The sequence below is a fragment of the Aulonocara sp. 'chitande type north' Nkhata Bay genome, linkage group LG15, assembly GCF_057382095.1.
Source record: "Aulonocara sp. 'chitande type north' Nkhata Bay isolate Kocher_YH1m ecotype deep benthic linkage group LG15, A_spYH_male_GT1.1, whole genome shotgun sequence".
Classification (NCBI taxonomy): domain Eukaryota; kingdom Metazoa; phylum Chordata; class Actinopteri; order Cichliformes; family Cichlidae; genus Aulonocara; species Aulonocara sp. 'chitande type north' Nkhata Bay.
The window spans coordinates 1,475,526-1,501,003 of record NC_141358.1 but is presented as its reverse complement, the minus strand read 5'-3'; the positions used below and the strand labels follow the sequence as shown (position 1 = coordinate 1,501,003).

At 45.5% G+C, this 25,478-nt stretch overlaps 1 protein-coding gene across 9 annotated transcripts in view; it reads right to left on the bottom strand.

Moving 5' to 3' along the window:
- cdc42bpab (CDC42 binding protein kinase alpha (DMPK-like) b) overlaps nt 1-25,478 on the bottom strand; it is a 73,445-nt gene that overhangs the window by 9,610 nt on the left and 38,357 nt on the right. For 5 of the 9 annotated variants that reach the window (XM_086263345.1, XM_086263343.1, XM_086263350.1 and 2 more), the window contains 30 exons: nt 24,986-25,134; nt 15,833-15,926; nt 15,024-15,224; nt 14,783-14,921; nt 14,561-14,670; nt 14,383-14,462; nt 13,562-13,740; nt 13,298-13,417; nt 13,024-13,157; nt 12,753-12,874; nt 12,511-12,631; nt 11,345-11,455; nt 10,946-11,193; nt 9,343-9,448; nt 7,211-7,335; nt 6,109-6,214; nt 5,717-5,865; nt 5,540-5,631; nt 5,212-5,288; nt 4,986-5,033; nt 3,125-3,163; nt 2,667-2,786; nt 2,293-2,373; nt 2,109-2,214; nt 1,883-2,019; nt 1,591-1,730; nt 994-1,075; nt 561-780; nt 253-315; nt 1-153 (listed from right to left, as the gene is read on the bottom strand). The exon at nt 1-153 is cut by the window's left edge and continues 101 nt beyond it. In XM_086263345.1, coding sequence (XP_086119471.1) covers nt 1-153; nt 253-315; nt 561-780; nt 994-1,075; nt 1,591-1,730; nt 1,883-2,019; nt 2,109-2,214; nt 2,293-2,373; nt 2,667-2,786; nt 3,125-3,163; nt 4,986-5,033; nt 5,212-5,288; nt 5,540-5,631; nt 5,717-5,865; nt 6,109-6,214; nt 7,211-7,335; nt 9,343-9,448; nt 10,946-11,193; nt 11,345-11,455; nt 12,511-12,631; nt 12,753-12,874; nt 13,024-13,157; nt 13,298-13,417; nt 13,562-13,740; nt 14,383-14,462; nt 14,561-14,670; nt 14,783-14,921; nt 15,024-15,224; nt 15,833-15,926; nt 24,986-25,134 — 3,652 coding nt within the window. The remainder of the gene's footprint in view (nt 154-252; nt 316-560; nt 781-993; nt 1,076-1,590; nt 1,731-1,882; nt 2,020-2,108; nt 2,215-2,292; nt 2,374-2,666; nt 2,787-3,124; nt 3,164-4,985; nt 5,034-5,211; nt 5,289-5,539; nt 5,632-5,716; nt 5,866-6,108; nt 6,215-7,210; nt 7,336-9,342; nt 9,449-10,945; nt 11,194-11,344; nt 11,456-12,510; nt 12,632-12,752; nt 12,875-13,023; nt 13,158-13,297; nt 13,418-13,561; nt 13,741-14,382; nt 14,463-14,560; nt 14,671-14,782; nt 14,922-15,023; nt 15,225-15,832; nt 15,927-24,985; nt 25,135-25,478) is intronic. The other 4 variants (XM_086263349.1, XM_086263352.1, XM_086263348.1 and 1 more) reach the window with 3 other exon arrangements.

The following is a 25,478-nucleotide window of genomic DNA, read 5'->3' as shown; positions in this document are numbered from 1 at the left end:
CCAGCTTGTAGAACTCGGTCTCGCGGCCGTCCAGGGCCTGCGAAGGGAAGAGGCGGACGTGGCGGTTCCTGCCGGAGATGACCGCCAGCAGCTGCTCCTGGAGCATCAGGTCAATGTGGTGCACCTTCTTGTTGTCCCCCACCCGGATTATCTCTGAGGACAGAGGGAGGAGTGAGGGAAACGAGGCAGAAAGCAGAGGCGACACGAGTCGCACAACCGGGAACACACCAAAAACACCAACACAGATCCTACCATCTTTGGTGACATGGATGACAAAAAGGCCTTCCTCGTTGCCCAGGGCGACGCGCTCGTGATCTGAGAGTGAAACGAAAGAGGTGAGACAGCAGCGCTAAGGAGAAAGACTGTACTGAAAACTTTCAGCTGCTTTCTTTGCTGTCAAAACGCTCGACAAACTGCTGGGAGGGTGTTTGTCTGACAGCAGGTAACAGCTGTGATGATTAAACGGTGCATTTCTAAAACACGACCGCACTCGGCTCAGACGACAACACAAAGAGTTTGTGGGTCGCCATTTTAACACTTGCTGAGGGTTGAGCGCCCACCTATGATAGCAGCAGACTGTGTCGTCTTGATGAGGGGCAGGGTGCTGTCGTAAGCCTCCTTGGGGACGTAGACGAAGCGCTCCTTGAGCTTGTTCCTCTTCAGGATGCGGTGGAGCTCGTTGAGGAGGCCCACCCACTTGGTCCTCTCCTGGTCGCTGTCGGCCAGGATCAGGATGGAGGGCTTGTGGCTGCTGGAGGGGGACAGCTGGGATGCCGTGACCTGAGGAAAGAGGAGGATGATGAAGGCTCGCATTATGTGTTTGAAAGAGATTTTGGCGTTTGATGCATCTCTTCTTCAAGTTCATCCAGTTGTCATAATATGGTTCCTTTGGCAACGACATCCAAAGCAAGACAATCATTAGAAACATGACTGTGCACACAGCCTTGACCTTTAACCTCCAGGAGCCGCTTTACGGCGTGGACAGGTACTCACTCTGAATATACAGGGAATGTCCTTGCGGCTGGCGTGGATGACATCAGAGGCCAGGACTGAACTGACTGAAAACTCTTCATCCCTGGGTGAAAGATGGAGATCAGTGTTTACATTTCATCGATGCTCGTCACTAAAGGCCGCAAGTCCAAAACATTTTGAAGAAACTGTTAGAAATGTTCCCGTCACGGCGCTGCGGTTAACAGGCGCTGCTCATTTCCACATGCACGACAGAGCAACAGATGCACTATTGTTTATGTCTAACCCAGCACGAAGGGTGGAGGTGGTTGCAAAGCAGCTTGCAGATGCCCATCGACTGTAAGCGTGCTACGGACTGGACACCAGCTGATGGCCGAGCTCCACTTTATTTTAACGACCGATTCATTTTTCTCTTTTTTAAATGAATCTTTGGGCTTAAATGTGTCAGAAAACAAAGATTTCCATCATAATTTACTCGCGTGTGTCTGTAAAACACGTTTTATCCAAACACAAAAGTCACGTTCTGGTGACTTTTACTGACATTTACTTAGAAACTACAAACTGAAGCAGGCAATTCTTCCTCAAACGCTTAAAGCATTTCTTAGTTTCAGGAGTTCTTACCTCATGTCTATGACTTGACTGACGACCACACTTGGCTGTGTTGCTTTTCCTTCTCCCAGTTCATAGAGGAACAATTTAAAGTCACAGACCACAGCCATCGCCCTCTGCCAGCCCTTTTTCACCCCGGTTGGTTTGGGCACCTGCAAACAAACAGATCTGTGCGTCAGTGCGATCAGTCCTGCATCTCACGAAGCGTCTGCGCCAACGGTTTCACGTCTAAACAGCGAGGATCCTACACACTGCAGACATTTGCGTTCTTTAGAGCCTCGCGGGTCTCTGAGGCTTCACTCACCCTGACGTGTCCTTCGTAAGCAGTACCGATCCCCCTCTGAGGGTCGATGCCCAGCGGGCCCTTGGTCTGGTCCTGCGGCACGGGGCACACAGCTGGAGCTTTGTCCGCACACGTTACATGGCAGGAAAAGTTGCATACTAGAAGCACAGAGGGAGACGGGTCAGGGCTGTGACTGTAGGAGTACTGAATCGTGTCAAACACCCCCGTCCGTTCCTCTCGCGCTCACCTTCGCACGTACAGCCTTGACGGATGAGCCCCACCATCAGAGAGGTGCACTGGTTACACTTGGTGGGTGTGTTGAATGTCTTCACTACAAACTGATGTGCTTTGGGCTGCAGAGGACATAACGAGCGGTTAGCAAACAGAAACTTGAGCCGTGGTCGTTCAGCAGCGAGTAACCGATGACCAACCTTAGGTGAGGAGCGCCCGATACTGCCATAACCTCCTGAGCGCATGGTGGGCGTCTGAACTGAGCGAGGATGATCGATCAACTACGTGAACAACAACACAAAGAACATCATCACTGTTTCGTCCTATAAAAAGAATCGTTGTGTCGCAAAGAACAAGCTTGCTGGAGCTTCAGGATCACACAGATGTTCAGCCATGAGAAGATCATCGCCATGCAGGACAAACGAGCTGCCAGTGATTTTTCTCTGATGTTTACTTGCTGCATAATATTTAACCTCAGTCTGAAAGCACTGGCGGCTCATGTGCTGCTGGTCAGCAAACGAGGCTGAGACCCTGAAGCTGTGGGTTTCTTGCCCAGATTTAGGGAATGTCTAACCTCTATTGGCTCCATGTCACTAGCCATGGAAGGTGAACGAGAGCGGGGCTTAAGGTGGGACTTGGGGTCATCTTCCCGAGACGGCGTGTTGGAGGGGGTGAAGTTATCCACAGAGTCCACCTGTGGAGAGAGAGGACAGTAAGAAAGGTGCGACAAACGGGAGGAGAGGGAGGAAGGTGTAAAAGGAAGGCGACGAGGGAAAATGAAGAAGAACAGATCACAAACCACCTAGCCAGCATTCATGCTAATAGGAAAGGGCTGTCACCATAATACACACAGCAAACACATTCACTGAGCTTTCAAAGCACAACAGTGTCACACATGCATCCACCAGAAACCATGCAAACAAAGCACCTGCAGCACCACAGACAGGCACAATCGGACAAATTCAAACACCTGCCATGCAAACACACAAATGAACCAGCGTGACAAGACTACACATCTGTGATGGTGCTTACACGTCTGCCTTTGCTAGCTGGGCCGACGGACGGCGAGTGCTTCAGTGGCAGGAGGAGAGGCAGAGACACAGATGAGTCAGAAAGGCTGAAAACATCTTTAAACAGACTCAGAGAGACACATGAAAACGGGAGAAAAGGCTGTTCTACATTAGACCCATGATTCCCGACCGATGCAGCGTTTCCTCTGCAGCACAATGAAACTAATAGAAAACCATCGATTTACATTTCTAACAGCTCTAGCTCATGATCCACCACACCTGGATCCATCAGCTTCTGCTCAAACATTTTTCAGTTCAGTCGCTTTGTTGAATTCAAGCTGCTTGTTTCAGTCAAATGAACTGTGCAATATCACACTGGGGCCACACTGGGGCCACACTGGGGCCACACTGGGGCCACACTGGGGCCACACTGGGGCCACACTGGGGCCACACTGGGGCCACACTGGGGCACAGCGAGCCTGGTTGGGAAGCACTGCATTAGATTCATGTATCCATGAGGCTTTGTGCTGCAGACATGGTGGAAACGTACACGTGTAATATGGAAGGAGCTACTAAGGAAATGCAGCACAGAGAACAGCGACCGGCCTGACTGGAAAATACTTCAACTTTGTGAATAATGTTGTTTTCTCAGGTTCTCGCTCTAGAAAGCCAAAGTAGAGCCAGTCCAGCAAGCATCTAAATACAAGGACTACAAGAACTGTCCACCTTCACAAGTGTTCATACTAAATACTGAATTAAACTATAAAGCCGTGTTATTTTCTTAAAGCAGGTAAAATGAATCTGACTGGAAACAATGAAAACATCTGGTTTTAAAAGTGGACGTGTTCTGCAAACTCCACTTTTCCCCGTTTGTCCTCAGTGTGTTTAGAGAAGCTGCCACAACATTATTATTCCCTCGCTGAGCAGCTTCAATCCAAAACGCTCTCATGTTAGCAGCAAACGTGGAGGTCATGTAGCTTCTGAGGAAGCCAGACGCAGCAGGTCCGGTTTAGCCTGACGTAAAAACTGCAGGCCAGCGCAACACAGTCAGAAGATGTAGACTGGAAATCAACTACTGTTGTGTTTTCATGCTGCCTTTGGTGCTGCAGCACAAACTGACTTTCTGTCAGCCCTCGACACTCGTTTACTTCACTCTCACTGCCTGGGCTCGTACTCGCCAACCCTCCTAATTTCAACTGTTAGAGACAAAATGATTCTCTGACGTCCTTCTCGACTACATGAAAAGAGAAAGACCAGCTGCCCTGCAGGCAGCTCCGTATGCGTCCTGCTCTCTGTCGCCAAACTCAAAGGATTGTGGACTTAGATATGGTACAAATAACCAGTTATTAGAGTTTTGCATTTTCTGGTTAGTGTTTTAATTCAGTTTAGCTTCAGTGGATTTTCTTCTTCCACTTTAGTTTTTACTGTTTGAAAATGTTTTATTTTAGTTTTTAGTCTCAGATTTAGCTCATAGTTACACAAGTTTTAAAGGGCAGCTGACTCAGTCTAGCAGACTCAGTCTCCACAAAACACGTCCATCAAAACCTCTCGAGGCAAGTTTTTTTTAACCAAACTAACAGAAACTAAAAGGAGAGCTCGTCTATATTTTCATTTTATCTTTCAATCACATGTAGTTTTAACATATGTGAGCTGAAATGTGAAACCCATCCTGTGGAGCCACTTTTAAATCATCTTGTTATAAAAGCACAACAGAGTTTCCCTTCTTCAGATAACAGCGAAGATCCACGTCTCCATACAGTGACACAAATCTACAGTCTGCACATACACCATCTCATCTAGTTCATATGCTCAGACCTACAGCTACTGTTACACACACACACACACACACACACACACACCCCAACTAACCAAGATAAACTTACATCTTCCCAAAACTCAATTAAAGAAGATGAGGATGAGGAATAAGAATCCTTGTGTAGCAGGAAGTGATGTGAGGAAAACAAAAGACAAAACAAAAATAAAAACTGGTGAAAAATAAATAATGAAAGCGTGAAGAAAACATCTTAATGGAGAGCAGAGAATTGAAAGTCATGGATTTGAATCTTTCAGTTGTTGTGCTCGTAACCAGATTTTCTCTGTAATGCTTACATCGAACTGGTCGAGAGCTGAAGTGGGGGCGTTGAGAAAAGCCAAGAAGGAATTCTGGGAATCCTGGTGCTTGACACCTGTAGTCACAGGACAAACAACACAACCATTGTTAAGAACACAATATCAAAACATCAAAGGGTGACTTACACGAGTCACAGGACCGCCTCAAAGAGCTGGGGCGCAGATTCATGAGCCCCAAGCAACAATACATTTGTCTGTACACATTAAGAGTCCCGAGCGTCTGATTGCTGCATAACCCTCCTGCAGTGTGATAATCTCCAACGGTTTCAGTGCACAGCGCCCACTCAGCCACAGCACGCGTGCTCACCTCGCCGTAGCCGCAGCTCCTCCGTCTCCTTTTTCAGACGCTCGATCTCAGCCAGCAGTTCCTGGTTTTTACTTCCAACTTCCTGCAGTTTACTGATCGATCAGACACAATGATACGTTAGCTGTCGTTTAGCAAAAGTTGGTTTAAGTTGTTTTTAAAAAAGTTCAGCAGTCATACCATTCTGTGGAAATGTTGTTGGCCTTGACTTTGTTCAGCTCGTCCTGGATGCTCTGCTTTGCCCTGATCTCAGCGTCCAGGGCCGACTGCAGCTCCAGGCGCGCAGACATGTCCAGCTTGGCCAAACGCCGCATTTTCCACGGCATGTCCTGAAACGGAGACAGAAGCAGAAACTGAGCGAATCACCAGACAGAAAGGGACTCACCGCTGCTCGACTTACCTGTCAGTGTAAGAGTGAAAGACTGGCTTCTTTGATGATATTCATTCACTTTGGCTTCATCATTTTAAAATGTATAATCACTGAACTAGTTTCTACCAACAACAACAACAACAACAAGAAGGGATTTCCTTTAGTTCTGCAGCAGACAGACGACGTGTTTGTGTTTATTTACCGTGGCTCTCGCTCCCAGGCTGCTGCTTCTCAGCCCCTCCAGCTCTTCTGTCATCTTAGTGGCCAGAGCCTGCAGGTAGCCCCGAGCATCTTTCTCATCACTCACCCTGACACACACACACACACACATTACTACAAATGTAAACACATTCCATGGGTGTCAACTTTACCATAACCATAAAACCAAGAGTCTAAAGCCAACACTAACACACACTGACAGCATATTATTATTTATTTTACATATAAAGATGTATCTCTCTGTCAGTACGAGCACTGATGGGCTGTTTGAAGCTCTCTACAAACATCCTTCAGTGGCAGAATTGGAAACACACACACACACTCTGTAAACGCGCCTTTTCACTGTATGCTCTTCAGGTCCTGTGACCCGTATCACACTTAACCATTGCTTACACATCATTCACCACACGCACCAACACAAAACAGACACACGTTCAGCCTGCAGGTGAGTCGCTCACTAACCCTGAACACTCAGGTAGAATAAACTGACGTGTTCACAGCACAGACTTACGCTGACGCTAACGTAAACATTTTCTGGCGCTCACAGAGCGCACACCACACACGTTTGACATTCAAAAATCAGAGTTCGTGTCAAGTCGTGAAAGGATGTTTCATTCATTTTGTTTTTATCTACAAGTGATCCTACTTCCTTATTTAGCCCCTGCAGTAGCAAACCCCGGCCACCAGGGGGCAACAGTGATCCCTACATTCCTCTAAACCTGCATACCACACAACACTTGTACTTACATGTCTGAAGTGTGTGTGTGTGTGGTATGTGTGCTATGTAAAGACTTTAGGCTTGTCCAACAGCTGGCGAGGTGTCAGCTGCACTGAGAAGTGATCTGAGTGGAAGGCAGGGCCGAGCAGCTCTGATCTGCAGCGGCATGTGAGAAATGCTGCAGTTATACTCCAACAAGGAACCCAATCCACTACGAGACAGAAGCGTGTCTGCTCGCACTTTGTCACACTGAACATAAACGTCTTTGAATTGGCGCTTTAACATCAGCGGGGGAAAGCGTATGCCTCAGCAAGTATCTGGGACTTTTGAGAAGGTTGCAGTGTGCATATATGAGCGTGCGTCTTACCATTGGATGATTTCTGTGATCTGGGCCTCCCAGTGAGCTACACTCTCCTTTTTATCAGCCAGCTCCCTCATCTCATCCTCCAGCTGCCTGTTGGAGCTGCTCATCTTCTCATACATGGTGGTTAGCTACAGGAATGAGAACAAACGTGGGGGGAGGAGAGCATGCTATTAAACACAATATTGTAAAGTGTCAAATCACAAAGCTGTCAAAGTCTAACGCCTGGTAAACGAACTCATTACACACAGTTTGCCATTCGTGTTGTCAGTGAACATGAGAGGCTCGGGTGCTCGCGTAAAATTAATTAGCGTGTTGTTGAAGACAGACTTTATGATTCAGTCCCAGCTGCTCCATCACACCAGGACCACGCGTGTTCCTCACATGTGAGGGTGAGATCCTCTGACATGAGGTCAGCTCACTGCTCACTATATTTGTGGAATGAGGAAAGTGGGATAGTTTTGCAACTGGTCTACAAGCTGGTTTCCAGCAAACGCAAATGTCAGTGTTGTAAAGAAGCTTTACGTCACTGACACTGTGACATTCTCCAGCATGCAAACCTCTGGGGGCAAATCCACCAGCTTAGGCATGAAACATGCTCGACACACCCCTGACCTCATGTTACTATGAAAACGTCCAGAACGACACAGATGTGACAGATGTGCAGCTACTCGGGTTTGGAAATGACCATCGGATGCCAGGAAATCATGGATGTAGCCATTAACGAAGCAAGCTCTACAAAATACTTCATGCTGGAGAAAGCAAAGCATGTCAGAGATTCTGTCTCATTTCTCCCCACGACTTCTTTAAATGGGCGTTTTACACTTTGTTCTGCTTAGATGAACAGAGTATAAGATAAAGAAGTTTTGAATTGTGAATAATTCTGTCTTAAACCAGACGTTTCAGTTTATTCTGATAGAGCACCTCTGATAAACAGCAGGTACACAGGATGACCATATATGGATATCTGCTCTCTTTGAGGTCACACAGAACCAAAACCTTTGTCTCAGATTTCCTGCACATACACAGACCTCAATATCTGAAACAGCAACATTGTAACAGTGCAAATGACCAAAGCGATGCTGAGACTCGCTCAACTGTGTCTGACTTGTGAAAAGGCAGAAAGATGCACTTTTTATTATCAAGCATCTCTCTGAAAGTGAAATCTCTCAGTACAGTAATGTTTTTACCAGCTGATAACGATTGTTAGTTTTTAATGAGTTTATTTTTAACTGCAAGTCCAAGAACATGACATTGACGATGCTGAGGCAGAACAAGAACCTCTGTGGGGAGACAAACGATGCTGATCAATCACATCTGCCTGCTCTTGGAGAAGAAACTGCAGATATTCCTGACCAGGGTCCAGATTCCTTTTTCATTTCTAACCATAATGTTTGCTGCTAAAACAGTTCGCGCTGACAATGGATGATGTTCTCATACTGGGATGTCTTTTCATATTTATTCACTGCCAATTTCATTCTGTCAACAGCTGACACTGAACGCAAACAGCTTTTCCTGTGATGTTTCTTTGATCGTGGAAATTCAGGCCGAAAACAAGGATGGAGGTCAAATGCAGTTGGAAAGTTGGACAAACTGAACACAAGTCCAGCCCACAGGTCGTTTCACGAATGGTGCCGAGTGAAGACGAAGCAGTTTGGTGTGAACTCTGGAGCCTCCTTTGAAAGGTGAGACGAGTCAAACAAGAATTTTTTTTACACACTTCAAAACGTGCTGAAAAGGTGGTGGTGGAGCTAACGCACACGCAGATCGAATCCATCTTTATCAACTAACAAAACACAAATAAGTACAGTGATATAATGTCAGAATGTCTCCTGCTTATGAGACATTGTTTAAAACGAGGGCCTTTCTGAACTTGCAAAGTCAACAGAGCTCAGTCCAGAGAGTCATCCCATCCACTGTGGAGGCGGCGACGGCTGTTTTTACGCAGGATATTGAACAGTGATTTCTTTGACATTGGCGGGAGAGCGGGGGTGGAGGAGGAATGTGATGAAAGAGTTTGGGGTTAGCTGGGGTCAAAGCGCTGTGTTGGTGTGTGTTGAGAGCTCACTAAAGACTGACAGAGATGACCCAGGTTTGTGCGCTGACAGTCACTTTGTGTATAAATAAAGATGTGGCACCTTGTCGAGTTCACTGGACAGCTTCTTGTTTTCTTCAGTGAGCAGGACTCGCTCTCGCTCGTACTCCTGCTTGTACTCGGTCTCAAACTCCTCCCGCTCGCTTTGGCTGGACGGGGAAAAAGCACACACACACAGACTTACTGTAAAACTTGTGACTTTGTATAAACTTACATTTATTCCCAACCCACAATTTATAAATGCAAAACTCCATCTGATTTCTCGCATTTGTCATTTTAACATTAAGACCAACACGTCTGTTGGAGCTCTCGTGTAATTCCTCCCACATCTGTCCAAACCTTAGATCAAACACCGAGATGCATTATTCAGCCCAAACACATTAATGCAGCTAGGATCTGATACAGTGCTGCGTTTGAAACCGACTTAGACAGCAGTGGGAGTAATATGGCACTAACAGCAGGCAGGATGGGACAGGGTACCAAAACAAAGCGCCACAAAAACACGTTTTTATGCAAATTGTATTAAACTAGCGGCTCAGAGTTGGATCAGGTGAGCCTGAGTGCCGCAGAAGAAACAACTTCTTCTCATTTATTGGTATAAAACCTCCACGTTGACACATTTTGACAGATCTTTTTATTTTGTTACCATTTCAGCCTCTGCTGCTCTCATTTTATCACCAACCATTACTGAGTAGTGACTGCAGTGAAGTTTGAACAGGCCTGTGGAGACGGCACTGTTGGTTTAGATTTGTGCTTCAGGATGAACCGAGGGGCAGATGTGACACCTTTAAACAAACACTCAGATCTGAAGCATTTCTCTACAGACGTCTTACAGCAGAATTATTCTATCGTCTGCATGTTGCAGCTTTACACGCCCCATATAAACAAACGCAAGAATAAGTGATGCTGATCTGCAGCAGAGCAAACATCAGGATGTGTGTCAGCCGCTGTAAGAAACAAGGGTTTCCAGCTCTTTTTGACATATTAGAGATTAATAGCTCGCTGCAGCACAGACAGCTTTAAACTGTGCGTCTCCTGCAGATTCATTTAAAACACTAACAGTACAGTAACGGGTCTCCCAAACCCCAAAAGCCAGAACAGGAGTCATTCAGGGTAATCAGGACATTACAGGTATAAAGGTAACATATGTTAAAACCTTTCAAATTCAGTTGGGGACCTGCATCCTTCCAGCTCTGACTAAGTGAGACCTTTCCTCCACCCACTCTGACCCAAGCATCGAGGTCATTTTCATTTTTTAAGATGTTTGTTTTACCAGCCTACTATCACCATTAGCTGTAAATTTAAAATGTTAAAAATAAAAGGGACAGCTGGACTAGTGCAGCCTTGGGAATGAAATCCACTCATGTTTGTGGGGCAAACACTGTGACAGTGTGCCTGGGAAACTCTCGCTGGTATATTTACGATCCATCTAAACACAATTTATGGAAATGTTAGGGGACGGCTGGAGTTCTACTATATTTAGAGCACAAAGGGGATTAATGGGATGAAACTATCGTTAACAGTAATCACCTCGTGGAATCGTCACTGAAAGAGACGACAGAAGAATTAAACTCAACGTATTAAAGACAAACCTAAAGGGAACCAACGCTAACAGCAGCCCCAGGAAAGGCAAACTGGTGCGATACCTTTCACGACGAGTCTTTTCCAGTTTGTCTTTGAGCATCAGGATCTCTTTCTGCAGGTTGAGCTGTTGGCTCTCGGCATCTCTCAGCTCTTTACGCAGCGCCTTCAGCTCGGCGCTGTACTGCGCCCCCCTGCGGGCCAACTCTTCCTCGAAGAACATCGTTTTCTTCTCCATTTCTCCACGTAAACGCCCGACCTCCTGGGTTTGATCCGCCGGGGCCGGGGCAGCAGAGGAGCCAGCCTGCTTCACCTGGGTGGTGGGAATGAGACAAAGATTTGTATGGAGAAGAAAAGAGTACCAGTGAGACTCGTTGTACTCATGCAGGGGAAAACCCTAAAATATCTCCATCGGGGTGATTAAGTCATTAGTACTTTGAATGGTTAAAGCTGGGAACACTCACCTTCAGCCCCTCCAGCTCCTCCTGCAGCTGTCGGCTGTATTGCTCGTTGCGCTCTCTCAGCTTCTTCTCTTTCTGAGCCTCGGCCGCCTGCTCCTCCACCTGAGCCTCCATCTGATGATGAAACGAGGAAAGCAGACGAGCTTTTAAACATGTCGCAGCTGCAACACGTCTTTTGTGAACACTTTGGACGTTTCTAGATTTCTGCACAAATATTTTACATTACAGAGACAAACACATTAAACCTGTGAGCAACTTCTGCATTAGGACACTGAGTGAGTGGCCTGTTTATATTTACAGACTGAGGATCTATCAAAGTGTGAAATGACATTTCTGTTAGAAACAAACGGTTTGGACTCCGGGGGTAAAATCCGCTCTGGTGTTGGCCGATGTTCAGGTTAATAACAACAACCAGAGGAGCCCTAAACACCAGAAAGCTGCAGCTCTCTGAGAGGACACGTGCAGTCTGATGAAGATGACGTGGATGAAACAGAACTGGCCCAGGACAGCCTGTCACCACTGACCCAGCATACGAGCCCACTGGAAAAGAAAACGTCGGGACATCGGACTAAAGACAAGTGTGTGAACAGGCCTCAGTCTTGGTCCAAGAATAAAGTTCGCGTTATGGGACGACTGTCCCAGAAGCTGAAATGAACAGAAACTCGGCTACAAGCCAGAACTGAAAAAGGCTCAAGCTCATAGACAGTTCTTAGAAGTGTTGAATTTCTAACAGCGGTGGGTCGCACACGTCCCCATCACAGATATGCAGCGCTGATGGATTTTTCTAAATAAATGACTTACTGGTGTCATTTCATTTGCATGACTGGTTCTCTCCATCTACCTTCAGGCCGTGAGTGGAAATAAGATTATATATGATGTCGTATTTATAGAGCGATAAAATTCACAAACCGTTTCTTGCCACCGATCATACACAGCACATGTTAAGCAGGTAAATGCTGCTCTACCAACACACGAGGAACAACGTCTCAATGTTTCACGTCATTTTGTGCCACTGTGATCTGTGGACATGAAACTCTGGACGTCTGCAGCGATTGCACACGTTACATTTTTCGCAGTGCGTAAAGTCACAGCGACGTCTGGATGAAGCTCGAGTAGGTGAACACGGACAGAGCAGGGCGTGCCAGCAACCACGGGGGAGTCTACTCTACCTCCTTCTTGGCCCTCTCGGCCTTTCGCACCTCGAGGCGGAGAGCCTCCACCTTTTGATTCTGGCTTTCCATCTCCTCCTCTTTGTCACGCAGCTGACGAACCAGGCGCTGCTTCGCCGACCTGTGAACCGGGACAGGAAGACATCCAGCGTGGGCGTTTTATTCATGGACGGGACTTTGTTAAAAAACATTACGAAAGAAACTCTAGCAGTCGGCGGTTGGCATTGGGCGCGTGCTTCTACCTGAGGTCTGTGAGCTTCTCGTTCAGCTCTGAAAACTCCTGCATGGCCAGTTTTCTCTGGCTGTGGGCTTCCTTCAGCTCTTTAGACTGAACCTTCAACTTCTCGCTGGCGTCCATGAGATCCTGAACACGACAGACAACAGCAGAGTTGAGCATTTCAGATCCCTCCCACAAAGTAGTCCAATAACTTGTTATTTCAGCTTGATCAATAAAATCTCACTCGTTTGTAGCTCTTTAAATATCCAGAGAATGACACGAAACACTAGCCGTACCTTCTGTAGGTCATCCTTTTCCTGTGTGATGCTCTTCATCTGTTTCTCAAGAGTCTTGATGTGTTTGGACGAGTCCTCCAAGTCTCTCCGAGCCAGCGTCACATCCTCCAGCTGCTTCTCCAGCTGGCCTGAGTCTGAAACGAACACACGCTTGGTTTGAAACGCAACTGAAACTGTCAGACATTTGCCAAACAACCACATTTGCTGCCGTTTGTGTCTGTCAGAGACAATCAGGAGCTGATTCAGAAGGAAAAGCGTTGCACTGTGTCCTGACCAGCGATCTGCTTCTTCAGAATGTCGATCTCGCTTTTCAGGCTCCTGATCTCCACCTCCTTGTTAGCACTGAGGGGGCCCTCGCCCGTGTGCTGCAGCGCCTGCACCGTCTGAGTCGACTCTGTGGCACATCAGAAACATCATTTATAGGCATTTTAAAAGCCATACTGGCAAGAGTGGAAAGTTTTAAGTTCAGCATGTGCAGACTGGATGCTCATGCCTCATGATGGCTGGGTGCATATGATGCACGCTGCTCCGACCTCACCTTGCAGTTTGCGGCTCAGCTCTAGCTTCTCCTGCTCCAGGCGGCGAATCCTTCTCTCGTAGGCCTCGGTGGCCAGGCTGTCCTCCAGGCTACGCTGCACTTCAACATCCAGCTTGTCCTGCCCGGCCTTCCCCGGCTCACCTCCCAGCTGTCGCAGGCAACCCCGATCAGACAGAGTGCTACAGAGGAGGGGGGACAAACTATTTACATTGGTGCTGGTGGTTTCTGATGACATCAAACCGGTCATTGGGAAAATACAAAGAAAGATCGGGGAGAGAGAAGTGATGGCGACAGAGATAAGCTGAAAGTTGAGTCATGGGAGAAAACAGCAGAGGGACACGAGGAGTGCGAGGTGGAGCGAGAAAGAGACAGAAGGACAGAAAGGAAGGAAAAGGCTATTATCACTGAGGCTTGAAAAGATAAGGAAGCAGCTGGTGGGTCTGGTGCTTTCTCATGAGTACCACTTCAGCCTGAGGATGTACAGCAACATCACCTTATTAGGGAGGAAAGCTAATCTCCCCCGCCTCCTCACACCACGTGCTGAGACAGCTTGTATAGGAAATCCATTTAAAAATAAATAAAGTCATTACATATGAAGACAACCTGTGACAACTGCTGGACACTGGAGGAAAATAGCATCTGCTCGCTATCACAGTCATTATGAGTCTGAAGGAAGACTTTCAAAAGAGGCGTCAGAGACTTGTTCCTCCTCTTTTTGCTATTTAACAATCATCAGCAAAGACACAGGAAGTCCAGCTGTAGTAAGAGTTGGTTGTTAGGCAGAAACAGGTGAGTGGCAGCAGCTGTTTGTTAACACTTACCATTTACTTGTGTAGGTGAAACCTACAAAGGGCAGGTGGTGGCCTGAGAAAGCAGTGTGAGAGGGAGGGGGCATCGTCTCCTGAAAGGATTTGAAATCATGTGAAATCTGCACGTCAGTATGAATACGTCCAGTCAGACGACACCGTGAGAGGATGGCGTTCACTCCTCCAAACGTACCGAGTTCTTGAGACAGTCGTCGTCCACATCGAAGTTGGAGGTGTCTGTAGGACTGCTGACCTCTGGGATGTAGGGGGCTTCACACATGCGAATGTTATCCCAATCGATGCCTTAAAAGGTCGAAGGTGAAAAACAAGGAGATGCATTTATTAAGCAGCATACAGCGAACGGTAAACGTTTTTCAGGTAATCTTTGTGTGCGACAGAAAGGTGGAGCCTGTACCCGCGAAGAAGGGGTGCTGCTTGAAGTCCTCGATGCCATTCTGACCCAATCGGTGCTCTCGGCTGCAAATGAGTCGGCGAATCAGATCTTTCGCCTCCTCAGAAACATCTGTGATCTGCTGTGGGAACTGGAATCTCTCCTGTTCAAGACATGATCGCATTTGACGAAGTGTTTACTGGTCAAACTGGGCAAATTTCAGGCGAGCGTTTTACCGTTACACCTTTTAATTTCGTCAGCTCACCTTGTGGTTCATGATCTTCCCGTAGGTTTCCACCAAGGATTCTGCATAGAAAGGAGTCTCGCCGTACAGCATTTCATACATGCAGACCCCCAGGGACCACCAGTCACACTCTGGCCCATATTTGCCTTTCCCATCCTCCATAGCCTGGAGGATTTCTGGAGAGATGTAGTCTGGGGTTCCCACAGCCACAGATGACTGAACCTAGCAGAGAATTTAAGACAAAGTATATCAAAGAAATTAAGAGGTGACAAAGGTTTGTGCGTGTAAAGTCAGCAACAGCAGTGATGACGACGAATTAAAGGTGAAATTCTGTAACACGTGAGATAAATTCCACCACGGCAGGAAGGCAGCGTTTGTTTACATCTACTTCACTTTCAGTGAGCCTGCATTATAATAGGACCGTAACTGGGAGAACATTACATTGTAGATCACGTTTGAATAGTTACAGAGTAACACTAAACATTTGGGCTGTTTTCTCTGTATCTGCTTCTTATTCAAAGAGCTGCTTTAATGCACAAAACACCTGAGAAATACATCCCTACATTGAATCTATTTGTAGACTGGTTTTTCCTTTTCAAACAGTCCTTATCATCCCTCTGAGATTTTCTTTGATCATCTATTTCATCCCGTTCTTGTCTTTGGGATGGGGCTCGGAGAATGGTCTGAATCACAAACTGCAGGCTCAGCCAAGCAGCTGAACCGCACTCTCCTCCTGGGAGACCCCCGGGGTTGACAAGGAGGTCAGAAAAGCTCTGGTATGTTTGCTTTGGCCCAAACGAGGCATCAGCAGCAGTGTGGTAAAAACCTACCGTCCCATCCTCCATGAGTTTGAGGCAGGAGCCAAAGTCAGCCAGGCGGATGTGGCCGTTCATATCCAGCAGAATATTGTCGGGCTTGATGTCCCTGAAAAGAGGAGGAAGTGAGGATGGAGGGAGGATAGAAGAGGGAAAAGGGGGGAAAAGACAAACTGAGCGAGCGATTCCTCAGAAGAATAAAGATGATGAAGAAAATGGGACACTCTGCCAAATAAAACAATACCTACACATGGCCCGTCCAAAACACACAAGCCTGATCTCATACCCCATCAATTATCATCAAATTACGTTACATAACTTGGGGAAATTTCACTGTCTCAGCTTGCTTTTAAAGAACGTGTATAATTCAGATACATTTGTGATTCAGTTAAGTGTAATTTGCCTCAGTCCATTCATCAGCAGCGTGACAACTTTAAATTGAGCAAAAGAAAAAATAAACATTGAAAATAGTTGGACTTGTGGGAATTAGCTGTACCCGAAGTACGTACACACACACACACACAGTTAGGAAGTATGCAGCACACAAACACACTCCCTCATCCTTTTTGCTCTGATGTGCACGAGCCGAGCAGAGCGGCTGTTCTGCGTTACTACTGCTGATGACGCGTTGACGTCACAGATGCGCTGGCTGGACTCGAGACACCGTTTCATCTGCCAATTCAAGTCTTTTAAAACTAAATGACCAGTAGGGGTCATTTGAATAATTATCCATTTTATTGTTTGCACTCAATAATGTGAATAAGCTGAGAAAGCTTTAAGAATATCTTTTATTTTAAGCATTTGTTTCAGAGACAACACGCAGCACCTCATGAAGCTGAAGACCAGCACCACACAGATGAACAGACGGCACTAAATTACATCAAACTCCATAAATTTAGTGACCCAGACTGTTTTGTAAGGCATCTAATTAAAATTGGTTTGTTGAATCTTGAAGTAAAATACACTGTATTAATTTCATCTTAAAGCAGATCGCACGCCTGCGTCAATAAATGAAAAAAATGTACTTACAGAACCAACTATGAAGAAATGCATAGTAGATGCATGAATATGTTCTGTGCTGTGCATCCATATAAAATCCTGAGTGTTCAGAGTGTTTCCAGGCACAGGACCGAGCTCGTGTCACAGTGTTAAACAGGTGCTCAGCTGGTCTAGCGTAGACCTGCGTCCACAGAGAGCACCCACATGGGTAACTGAGTGTGGAGGTTGCATTCAGGAGCGTAATAGTCAGAATACATACTAAACAACCCCAAAGATGCCGGCTCGGACTGGTATGAAACAGAGGCGTAACTGGAGCCACCATTATGGGTAAAAATAGTCTGTCCTCGTCTGACCATTCGGGCGATTTCCCCTGGAGTCTCTTATCAGCACACTGAGCCCTGACACGCCTGAGTACACACAGCCTACAGGCCACATAAAAACCTCTTTAACGAGTGTCCAAAGCAACACGTGGGACCTTAAAGGCAGCAACGCACAAATGCAAAGGTGAGTGAAAGATGATAAACTCTGCAGCCACTGACACACTTGATGTAACAGGTTACAGAACTGAGCTATTTCTGTGCAGTGAGGCGAGCGCGGCTCTGCTTAAAATAAATCTAATGTCCAAAACAAGCACACACCCCCACGCTCGCTCAAACACAAACACGGGCAACACTGACACTAATGAGAAGAGGAATGAGAGCATGTGTAAATTAAAAAGCACAGCCTGCTTTAGCTCCTCATCAGTCAGTGTTGCTTCCTAATATCTGTGGCTCCAAATATCACTTTAAAATCAAATGGAGAAAAGCGAACACACATAAAGAAGCAAAAGCTGCATCCAATAAAACACTTGGATGACAGAAAGTCCAGGTCAGCTGATAAAACAGCAGCCAGCAGGTAACGACTTTGTAAAACCATCATTTGTTTTCAGATAAAAACTTCAGGGCAGAATGAAAACCTACGAGTTCCTCTTCAATGGTCTTTCTTAAATTCTCTTTAAGTACTCAAAGACACGGCTCTTTGATGCTTCCGTCTTCAGCGAGAGGTTTCTTTAAAGCCACATGTGAAGCCTCTGTCATTTTCCAGAAGTGTTAATGGTCCCATCTTATGGAGCAGGGGGGCGGGGGAGGTCTAGCTAGCTCTCGTCTTCAGAGACGACACTAAATCACCAACCTATAAAACTGTGCATTAAAGGAATATCTGCACACGTGTGACTGGTACAGACACATAAAGTTGGGCTACAGCTCGCTGCGAGGCTTAGCGAGGCTTCTCTCTTTGCAGAGCCTGCATGCTCACAGATGAGTTCCAGATTGGACATCGTTTTCCAAAGTGGATCCTGTACATTTCTGGAACAAAACCACATAGGCTACCCAAGTGTGGAATAACATGAGCTTTGCAGGCAGAAACACCACAAGCAACCCAAAGTCAGACTATCGAAGAGCATAAACACCATCACGATCTCTCAGACAGCATTGTTACGCCTGCAAAGATTTATCTTGGACAACAACGAGCATCACTGCTATGGACCTCACCTGAACTCGAACAAACTGAAACTGAGGGAACAACAAACCTGAGCATGACGCTGAAAAAATACAGCACTTTGACTTTTCTATATAATTAATTATAGGGAGAATAATATAAGGGTTGGCTTACATTATTAGTGGCTATCAATCAGTGGCAGATGTACAGTCTTGCACATTACAGCCACAAACATGAATCAATGTTATTGTAATTCCAGGTGAAAGACCAACACAAAGTGGTGCACACATGAGAAGTGGAACGACAATCATACATGATTCAAACATTTGTACAAATAAACAACCGTCTTTCACCTGGAAGTCCAAAAAACTGACTCATGTTTGTGGTAATGTGACAAAGTGTGGGAAAGTTCAAGGGGCCGAATACTTTTGCAAACCACTGTATGTCTGTTCCCCACAGCAGCATCATCATCATCATAGAAGATGATGATGTTAGGATATTATAGAAATGAATATCCTAATACTTTTATTCTCAACTATCAGCATTTGGGTTTTGTAAGACGAACATGAAATGAAGCCCCAAAATATAATCATCGATTATCTGAAATAACTAAGCAGCAGTTTTGAGCTTCATTAAAGTATAATTGTCTACTTAACTTGGTAACCAGTGATCACCCGAGTGGGACTCTCACACTGTGTAGACCTGACAAATCATGAACCTACAAGTATCGGACCAGACTGCTCGCACATGGCTCTGTAGGGAGGAGTGTGTGCGTGCTTCATACATGCGCAGGTGTTTCAGCTGCTCGAAGGCCCTAATCTGCTTCAGCGATTTCTGTTCTGCCAGAGAGCAGACAGCATGGTTTGACCCGTCGTGCTGTGCCTGTGTGCAAATGTGTACAAATGTATTTGCGTGGCAGACAAAGTGTCATGGTGGGGTGAGGAATGGTGGATTCTGCTGCTAATCGAAGCTACATTTACCCACTTCTCTCTCTCCTTAAGGAACCACTGCCCCCCCCCCCCCCCCTTGGAGATTTAGTCTCTCTTTGAGTTTTCTGATTAAGGCACCAGCTCTCAGAACACACACACACACACACACACACACACACACACACACACACACACACACACACAGCCTAACAATAACGTGCTTACTCGAATGTCCACTCATGGACAAACCACAGGAACCATTAACACTAGGCTAATGCTAGGCAAGTTAGCACAGCTAATTGGGCTACTGTGTCACTGGGCTCCTGAGGTCTTAAGGAGAAGCGCCGAGACGGGAATAGAGCAAGGTAATCTCTTTTAAAGCCACAGAATCCATCTGTGAGGGCCATCTGGACGCCACCTCGTAATACACACCCCCATACATACACACAATGTGGCCTGCACCAGCTCTGTAGACTGCAAGGACAAGACATGTCCACATGGCTCCAGCCAAGCATTGTTAGCCACCGGTTCAAAGAACTGCTGTCTTTGTGACTTCTGGCATCACATGACACTGCCAACAAAGGAGGAGAATCAAAGGTTCCCACACACTGCAGGGCTGCTGCTTTACCTACTTACCTATTGTCATATGATCCTGACGCACACACACACACGAGCGCACACACACACACACACGAGCGCACACACACACCCACACGAGCGCACACACACACCCACACGAGCGCACACACACACCCACGAGCGCACACACACACACACGAGCGCACACACACACACACACGAGCGCACACACACCCACGAGCGCACACACACACACACACCCTTCCTGCTGTAAATGTACTGAAAATATTCTCATAATCGTCACTTCCATCAAATTGTTTACATAATTTCCTCCAGGGATCAATGAAGTGTTCTGAAATTCAGCAGCACCAGCTCCATGCAAGACGTCCACCATGTGCAACAATGTGAAGGAAGCTACTTGTAACTTATTAGAAAGTGTTTATAAGAGAGCTCTGTTCTCATGGAGCCCTCAGTGAGAAATGCAGGGCCCTCAACAATAGTAAAACACATTAAAGGCTGCAATCAACCTGGCAACACACACACACACACACACACACACACACACACACACACACACACACAAAACATTCAGTGGAGCAGACCCGTTTCTATATCAGACTATGATGACATCAAATGTGTGCGTTCCTCTGTTCAGCCATACACAATTGTACACACACACACACACACACACACACACAGTGTGCGAGGCAGACAGATGTGGCGCTCGGCAGCACAAAGCCATGCTGAGCTACTGAAACATTTGTCCAGGCCCTCTGGGAGGCACAGATCACTGACCACTGAATAAATTGTCTTCTTTTGCATCTGACTTCCACACGCTGTCCCTCGTGGGACTCGGCTGAAGGGGACAGAAGGTCGACCTCGAGGCTCTTTGCGCTCCGTCCCTTTCATGTCGGCTCTTTTTAACTACATTAGTGTCAACAAGGCTGCAAATATTCTTTTTAAAGCAGTGACGCTTTCAGCATAACACTCGAGCAGAATATTAAAGCGTAGACTAAAATGCTGTAAGCTAATAATGTTAGCTGTGCGAATAATTTATATAAGGATTGTGTTCAGTGTTGTATTTTTAATCCTGCAAACTACAAAATAAAACTGATGTAAACTAGAACGCACCAAACATCTCATAATCCACTCTTTGTTTTTCATTTCGGTATGCTCCAACTTTATCAGTGCGAGTCATAAGCCTTGTTCAGCGTGAATATTTGTGGATTGCAGAGTGAGTCACAATGCATGAAAACTGATGGCATCACCTGTCATCGCGACAGAAACACTCATGGGTTTTCAACAAGGTCAGAGGTCAGCGAGCTGTGGATAACACCACTATATTATTTTACTCTATTTGTCCTTGAAACTTTGTTTAATAGGAGCATCAGTGGTAAACACAACAGGCCCCTTCAGTTGCACTAAACACATAATGAAGCCAGAGTCATGAACAGAGGGTGGACTTTAAAAACAGGCGTGTAATCCTTTAAATGACACGTTAATACACGGCCCTAAACTTACATATAGGAAAAGGAAACAAACCAAAGTGGCACATGCAGATGGTCAGCAGGACAAACACACCCTGATGTGTGTGCGCACAAACACACAGCCCATCAGATGGGACTGCTCAGCAGGACACACCCTCCTCTGGGGACCTGTCTGGCTGTCCCCACTCTCTACAAAGCAAAGATCTCCCCGGAGACTCTGTGGAAGGCAGAGCAGGAGGAGGAGCTGGGGGGGTTGGTACGCACACACACCACGCCCCCACCCACACACCTCCCATACCCCATCATTATTGTCCCAACCAGTCCACGAGGGGACTAGAAGAGAAACAGTGCCGTCCCCTCCTCCCCCGTCCCTTTTCCATCCACTGCTGCCCCCCCCCCCCGATAGCACTGTGCAATTAGTGGCTCGGCACTCTTGTCTCCTCGAACAGACTCGCTAGCTTTCATCCTCCGAAATGTGTACATACATGTCTCCATAAGTGCACTGCCATCTCCCAGAGTGTGTCTGTGTTTGCTGTGGTGTATTAGAGATCTGACAAACTGGGGGCACACCCAAAATACCGAACGGCGTGACCCTGCCTTCTACATCCATCTCTCATCTTTCCCAGTCTATCCATCACTCCCTTGCTCCCTAAACTAAACTGCTGTGACGAGCCCCCTGGCGAAAGCGACACTGTAATTATGTTAACATGCCAATGTGACTGCTTCCTGTCTGGAAGAACTGTATCTCCTGCTCCCGAGGGCATCCTCCTATTGGCTGGAAAGTTCTTTTGGCACCTACTTCAGAGAGAAGAATGCTTTCTCGTGCTGTGCCCTCTAAACAATGTGCTTTTAGGTGGTTTATTCTTAAGTCTTTGAAATGAGTGAGAGGAAAGTGTCTCCAACTTGAAATGATATGACAGCTAAAGACGCTGCACTACCAGACGAGGTCGGGTCATGTATGTCCCATGTAAGCTACACTGCACCGCAGCCAAACGTTGTAACATTGCTCTAAGCCAGGGCTGTCCAACTCCAGGCCTCGAGGGCCGGTGTCCCGCAGGTTTTAGACGTGTCAGCTGATTTAAATGGCTAAATGACCTCAACTGGTCTTGAGGTTCTCCAGATTCCTGGTAATGAACTCATCATGTGATTCAGGGTGAGATCTAACACCGGCCCTCGAGACCTGGAGTTGCCCACCCCTGCTCTGGGTGCTAGCTACAGCTGCTATTAGAGTAAAAAGGGTCCTTCAACCTTTGTATTTTGAGCAACTCTTGAGGCAAACTGCGCTTTTTAACGGCTCTTTTTAAAACAAACCTCTGTCGTTTGGTGCTGAGCACAGATTACACTGGCCTGCTTTGTTGCCAGATACTAATCTACAACTGTCCATCTCCTTTCACAAAGAGGGAAAACACCCAAATTATGTACCTTTAATGGTTCCTTTAAAAATAAATGGTCAGAGGGGCAGCCGTGTATATTTGTAAGACAAAGGAGCGTCACCAGATCAAGCCCTTTATAGCTGAAAATGTTTGACATGTGGATGTAAACAAGTTCAACTGCACTGCTCTCCCAGTCCAATTTAAACTTTTGCAGATGCAATCTGTTTGTTCTGTTGTCTGCTGCTTGTGTGTTATATTAATAGCCTCGTGTGCAGCATTTTCATTGTGACGTTTAGATATTGTGCAAGCTGTGACCTTCTTTAAAGTAACTGCAATCACAGCTTCCCACAGTGATGAGCGATTACTCAACGTGGAGCTATTGCGCCATTTTCAGCTGCGTATATTATATATATAATATATATATATTAATAGCACTTTATATAGCCTCTGTAGAAATTATCCACATATCTCACTTATCTTAACTGCACTACTGTATAGATTCTGTAAAGTTATTTATTTCATATTCTGTATAGTTTTTCATATTTATATCCTGTTCATATCCTGTACATACTTATAGTTATAGAATATTCACAACATACTTCATACCGTGTACATTATAACATACCATAATAGACCCATTTCTGTAATATACTCACATATCTATATTATTGCTAATATATAAGATAAGATAACCTTTATTAGTCCCACACGTGGGAAATTTGTTTTGTCACAGCAGGAAGTGGACAGTGCAAAAGTTATGAGGCAAAAATTAGAATACAATAAGAATAAATACAGTACACAGCTGTACAGAATAGAATAAAATAATATACTATATACAGTAGAATAAAATAAAATAAATATACAATAAGATAAAAATAGAATACAAATACAAATACTATATACAACTGAGTAAAAATACTGTAATATATCTATATCACTAAAGCACTTCTGGATGGATGCAAACTGCATTTCGTTGCCCTGTACCTGTGCATGTGCAATGACAATAAAGTTGAATTCTATTCTAATCTATTCTAATATTCATCCTTCACTGGGCCTTGGTGTCTGTCTGAAACTTTAGCTCATCTACCTTCAACATCGCCGCCCCTTTTATTTTCTAAAGCTCTGACACACACAAACCTGACATCAAACATCAAGAATGAAATATTTGCTTTTTTTGCTGTTTTGCTTTTATTCATTTTCATTGAGCAAAGTAAATCCTCACACAGCACGGATGATGCGTCCATCATCAGGACTTCTTGCTCAGTCCTGCCCAAATATAATTACAGATTAGGGCTGCTCGATATAACGATATATATCTGATGACGATATAAAAATGTTCGTTTCATTTTACGCTATCGTTTGTTTCATGGTGTCGCAGAATAAACCGTTTACAGCAATATTTGTTCATGGTTTTGATGTCACAGTAGTGGCTGTATTCATTTCTTAAAGTTATCTCTTATATTTAATATAACCACACTACGGACGGACAAGCGCCTGTTTTTATGCGTCTCGTTAGCAACAACGATGGTAACCTCCTCAGTGACCTCCTGACCCAGTATGAACCATCCAGATCCCTCAGGTCATCTGGATCCGGTCTTTTATCAGTTCCCAGAGTCAGAACCAGACACGGAGAAGCTGCATTCAGCTTTTATGCTCCTTATATCTGGAACAAACTCCCAGAAAGCCTCAGATCAGCTGAAACACTCAGTTTATTTAAATCCAGGTTGAAGACTCACCTGTTCTCAGCTGCATTTGAATAAAGCACCAAATCCACACTTTTAAGCTTAAATTTCAAAACTTACATTTAACTACTGATTTTATCTACTGTTCTGATTTTATCTACTGTTCTGATTTTATCTACTGTTCTGATTTTATCTACTGTTTTGTTTGAATCAATTTTAAATCATGCTTTTTATTTGTTTTTGTTTCTAATGTCTCTGTGAAGCACTTTGAATCACCTTCTTGTTGAATTGTGCTATACAAATAAACTTGCCTTGCCTAAAACCATCGCGTGTCCTCTTGTTTATTTTCCATATAAACCTTTCACAATAAAGCTCAAAATCCTGTTGAGACTTTTCAAAATAAATGTGTCGTTTCATGCATCGTTAAAACACTCGACTCCGGGTAAAGGACGCGCAGCTGGAAACACTTCACACAAGTCGAGATTCACAGAATTTACAGAAAAAGTTACATTTTTGTGATTTATATCGTTATCAGACGATAGACGTCTGATATCGAGACCTGAGATTTTGGTCATATTGCACAGCCCTACTACAGACGCACACATATTGATTTCGTAATGTGCCAAAACACCTTTCCTCTCACCTGTGGACATAGTGTAGCTGATGAACCGAGTCGATGGCCAGCACCATCTCAGCCAGGTAGAACTTGGCCATCTCCTCCGGCAGCCGGTCCTCAAACTTGCTGAGCAGAGTCAGCAGGTCACCGCCCACATAGTAGTCCATCACCAGGTACTACAGAGACAGACGCCAACGTGTCAGACAGCAGAAACTGTGCAGCACTGCTTAGAGGCAAACTAATAAAGAGCAGCCTTTTTTGGAACAACAAGAACAAAGCTGCAAGAAATGAATCTACAGTCGTCCATCTCTTCTTTCACAAAGAGGGAAAACACCTAAATGATGTCACTTTTACAGGTCCATTTAAAAATAACTGGTCAGAGCGGCAGTCGTGTATATTTTTAAGACTTGGGGAGTGTTCGGGATAAAACATTTGCTTTGAGAATGTGGGAAATGGAATGACAGTTGTGGCATTTGAACTCAGGGTCGTGGAGAGAAGTCAGGTTAATCTTATTAAGGGA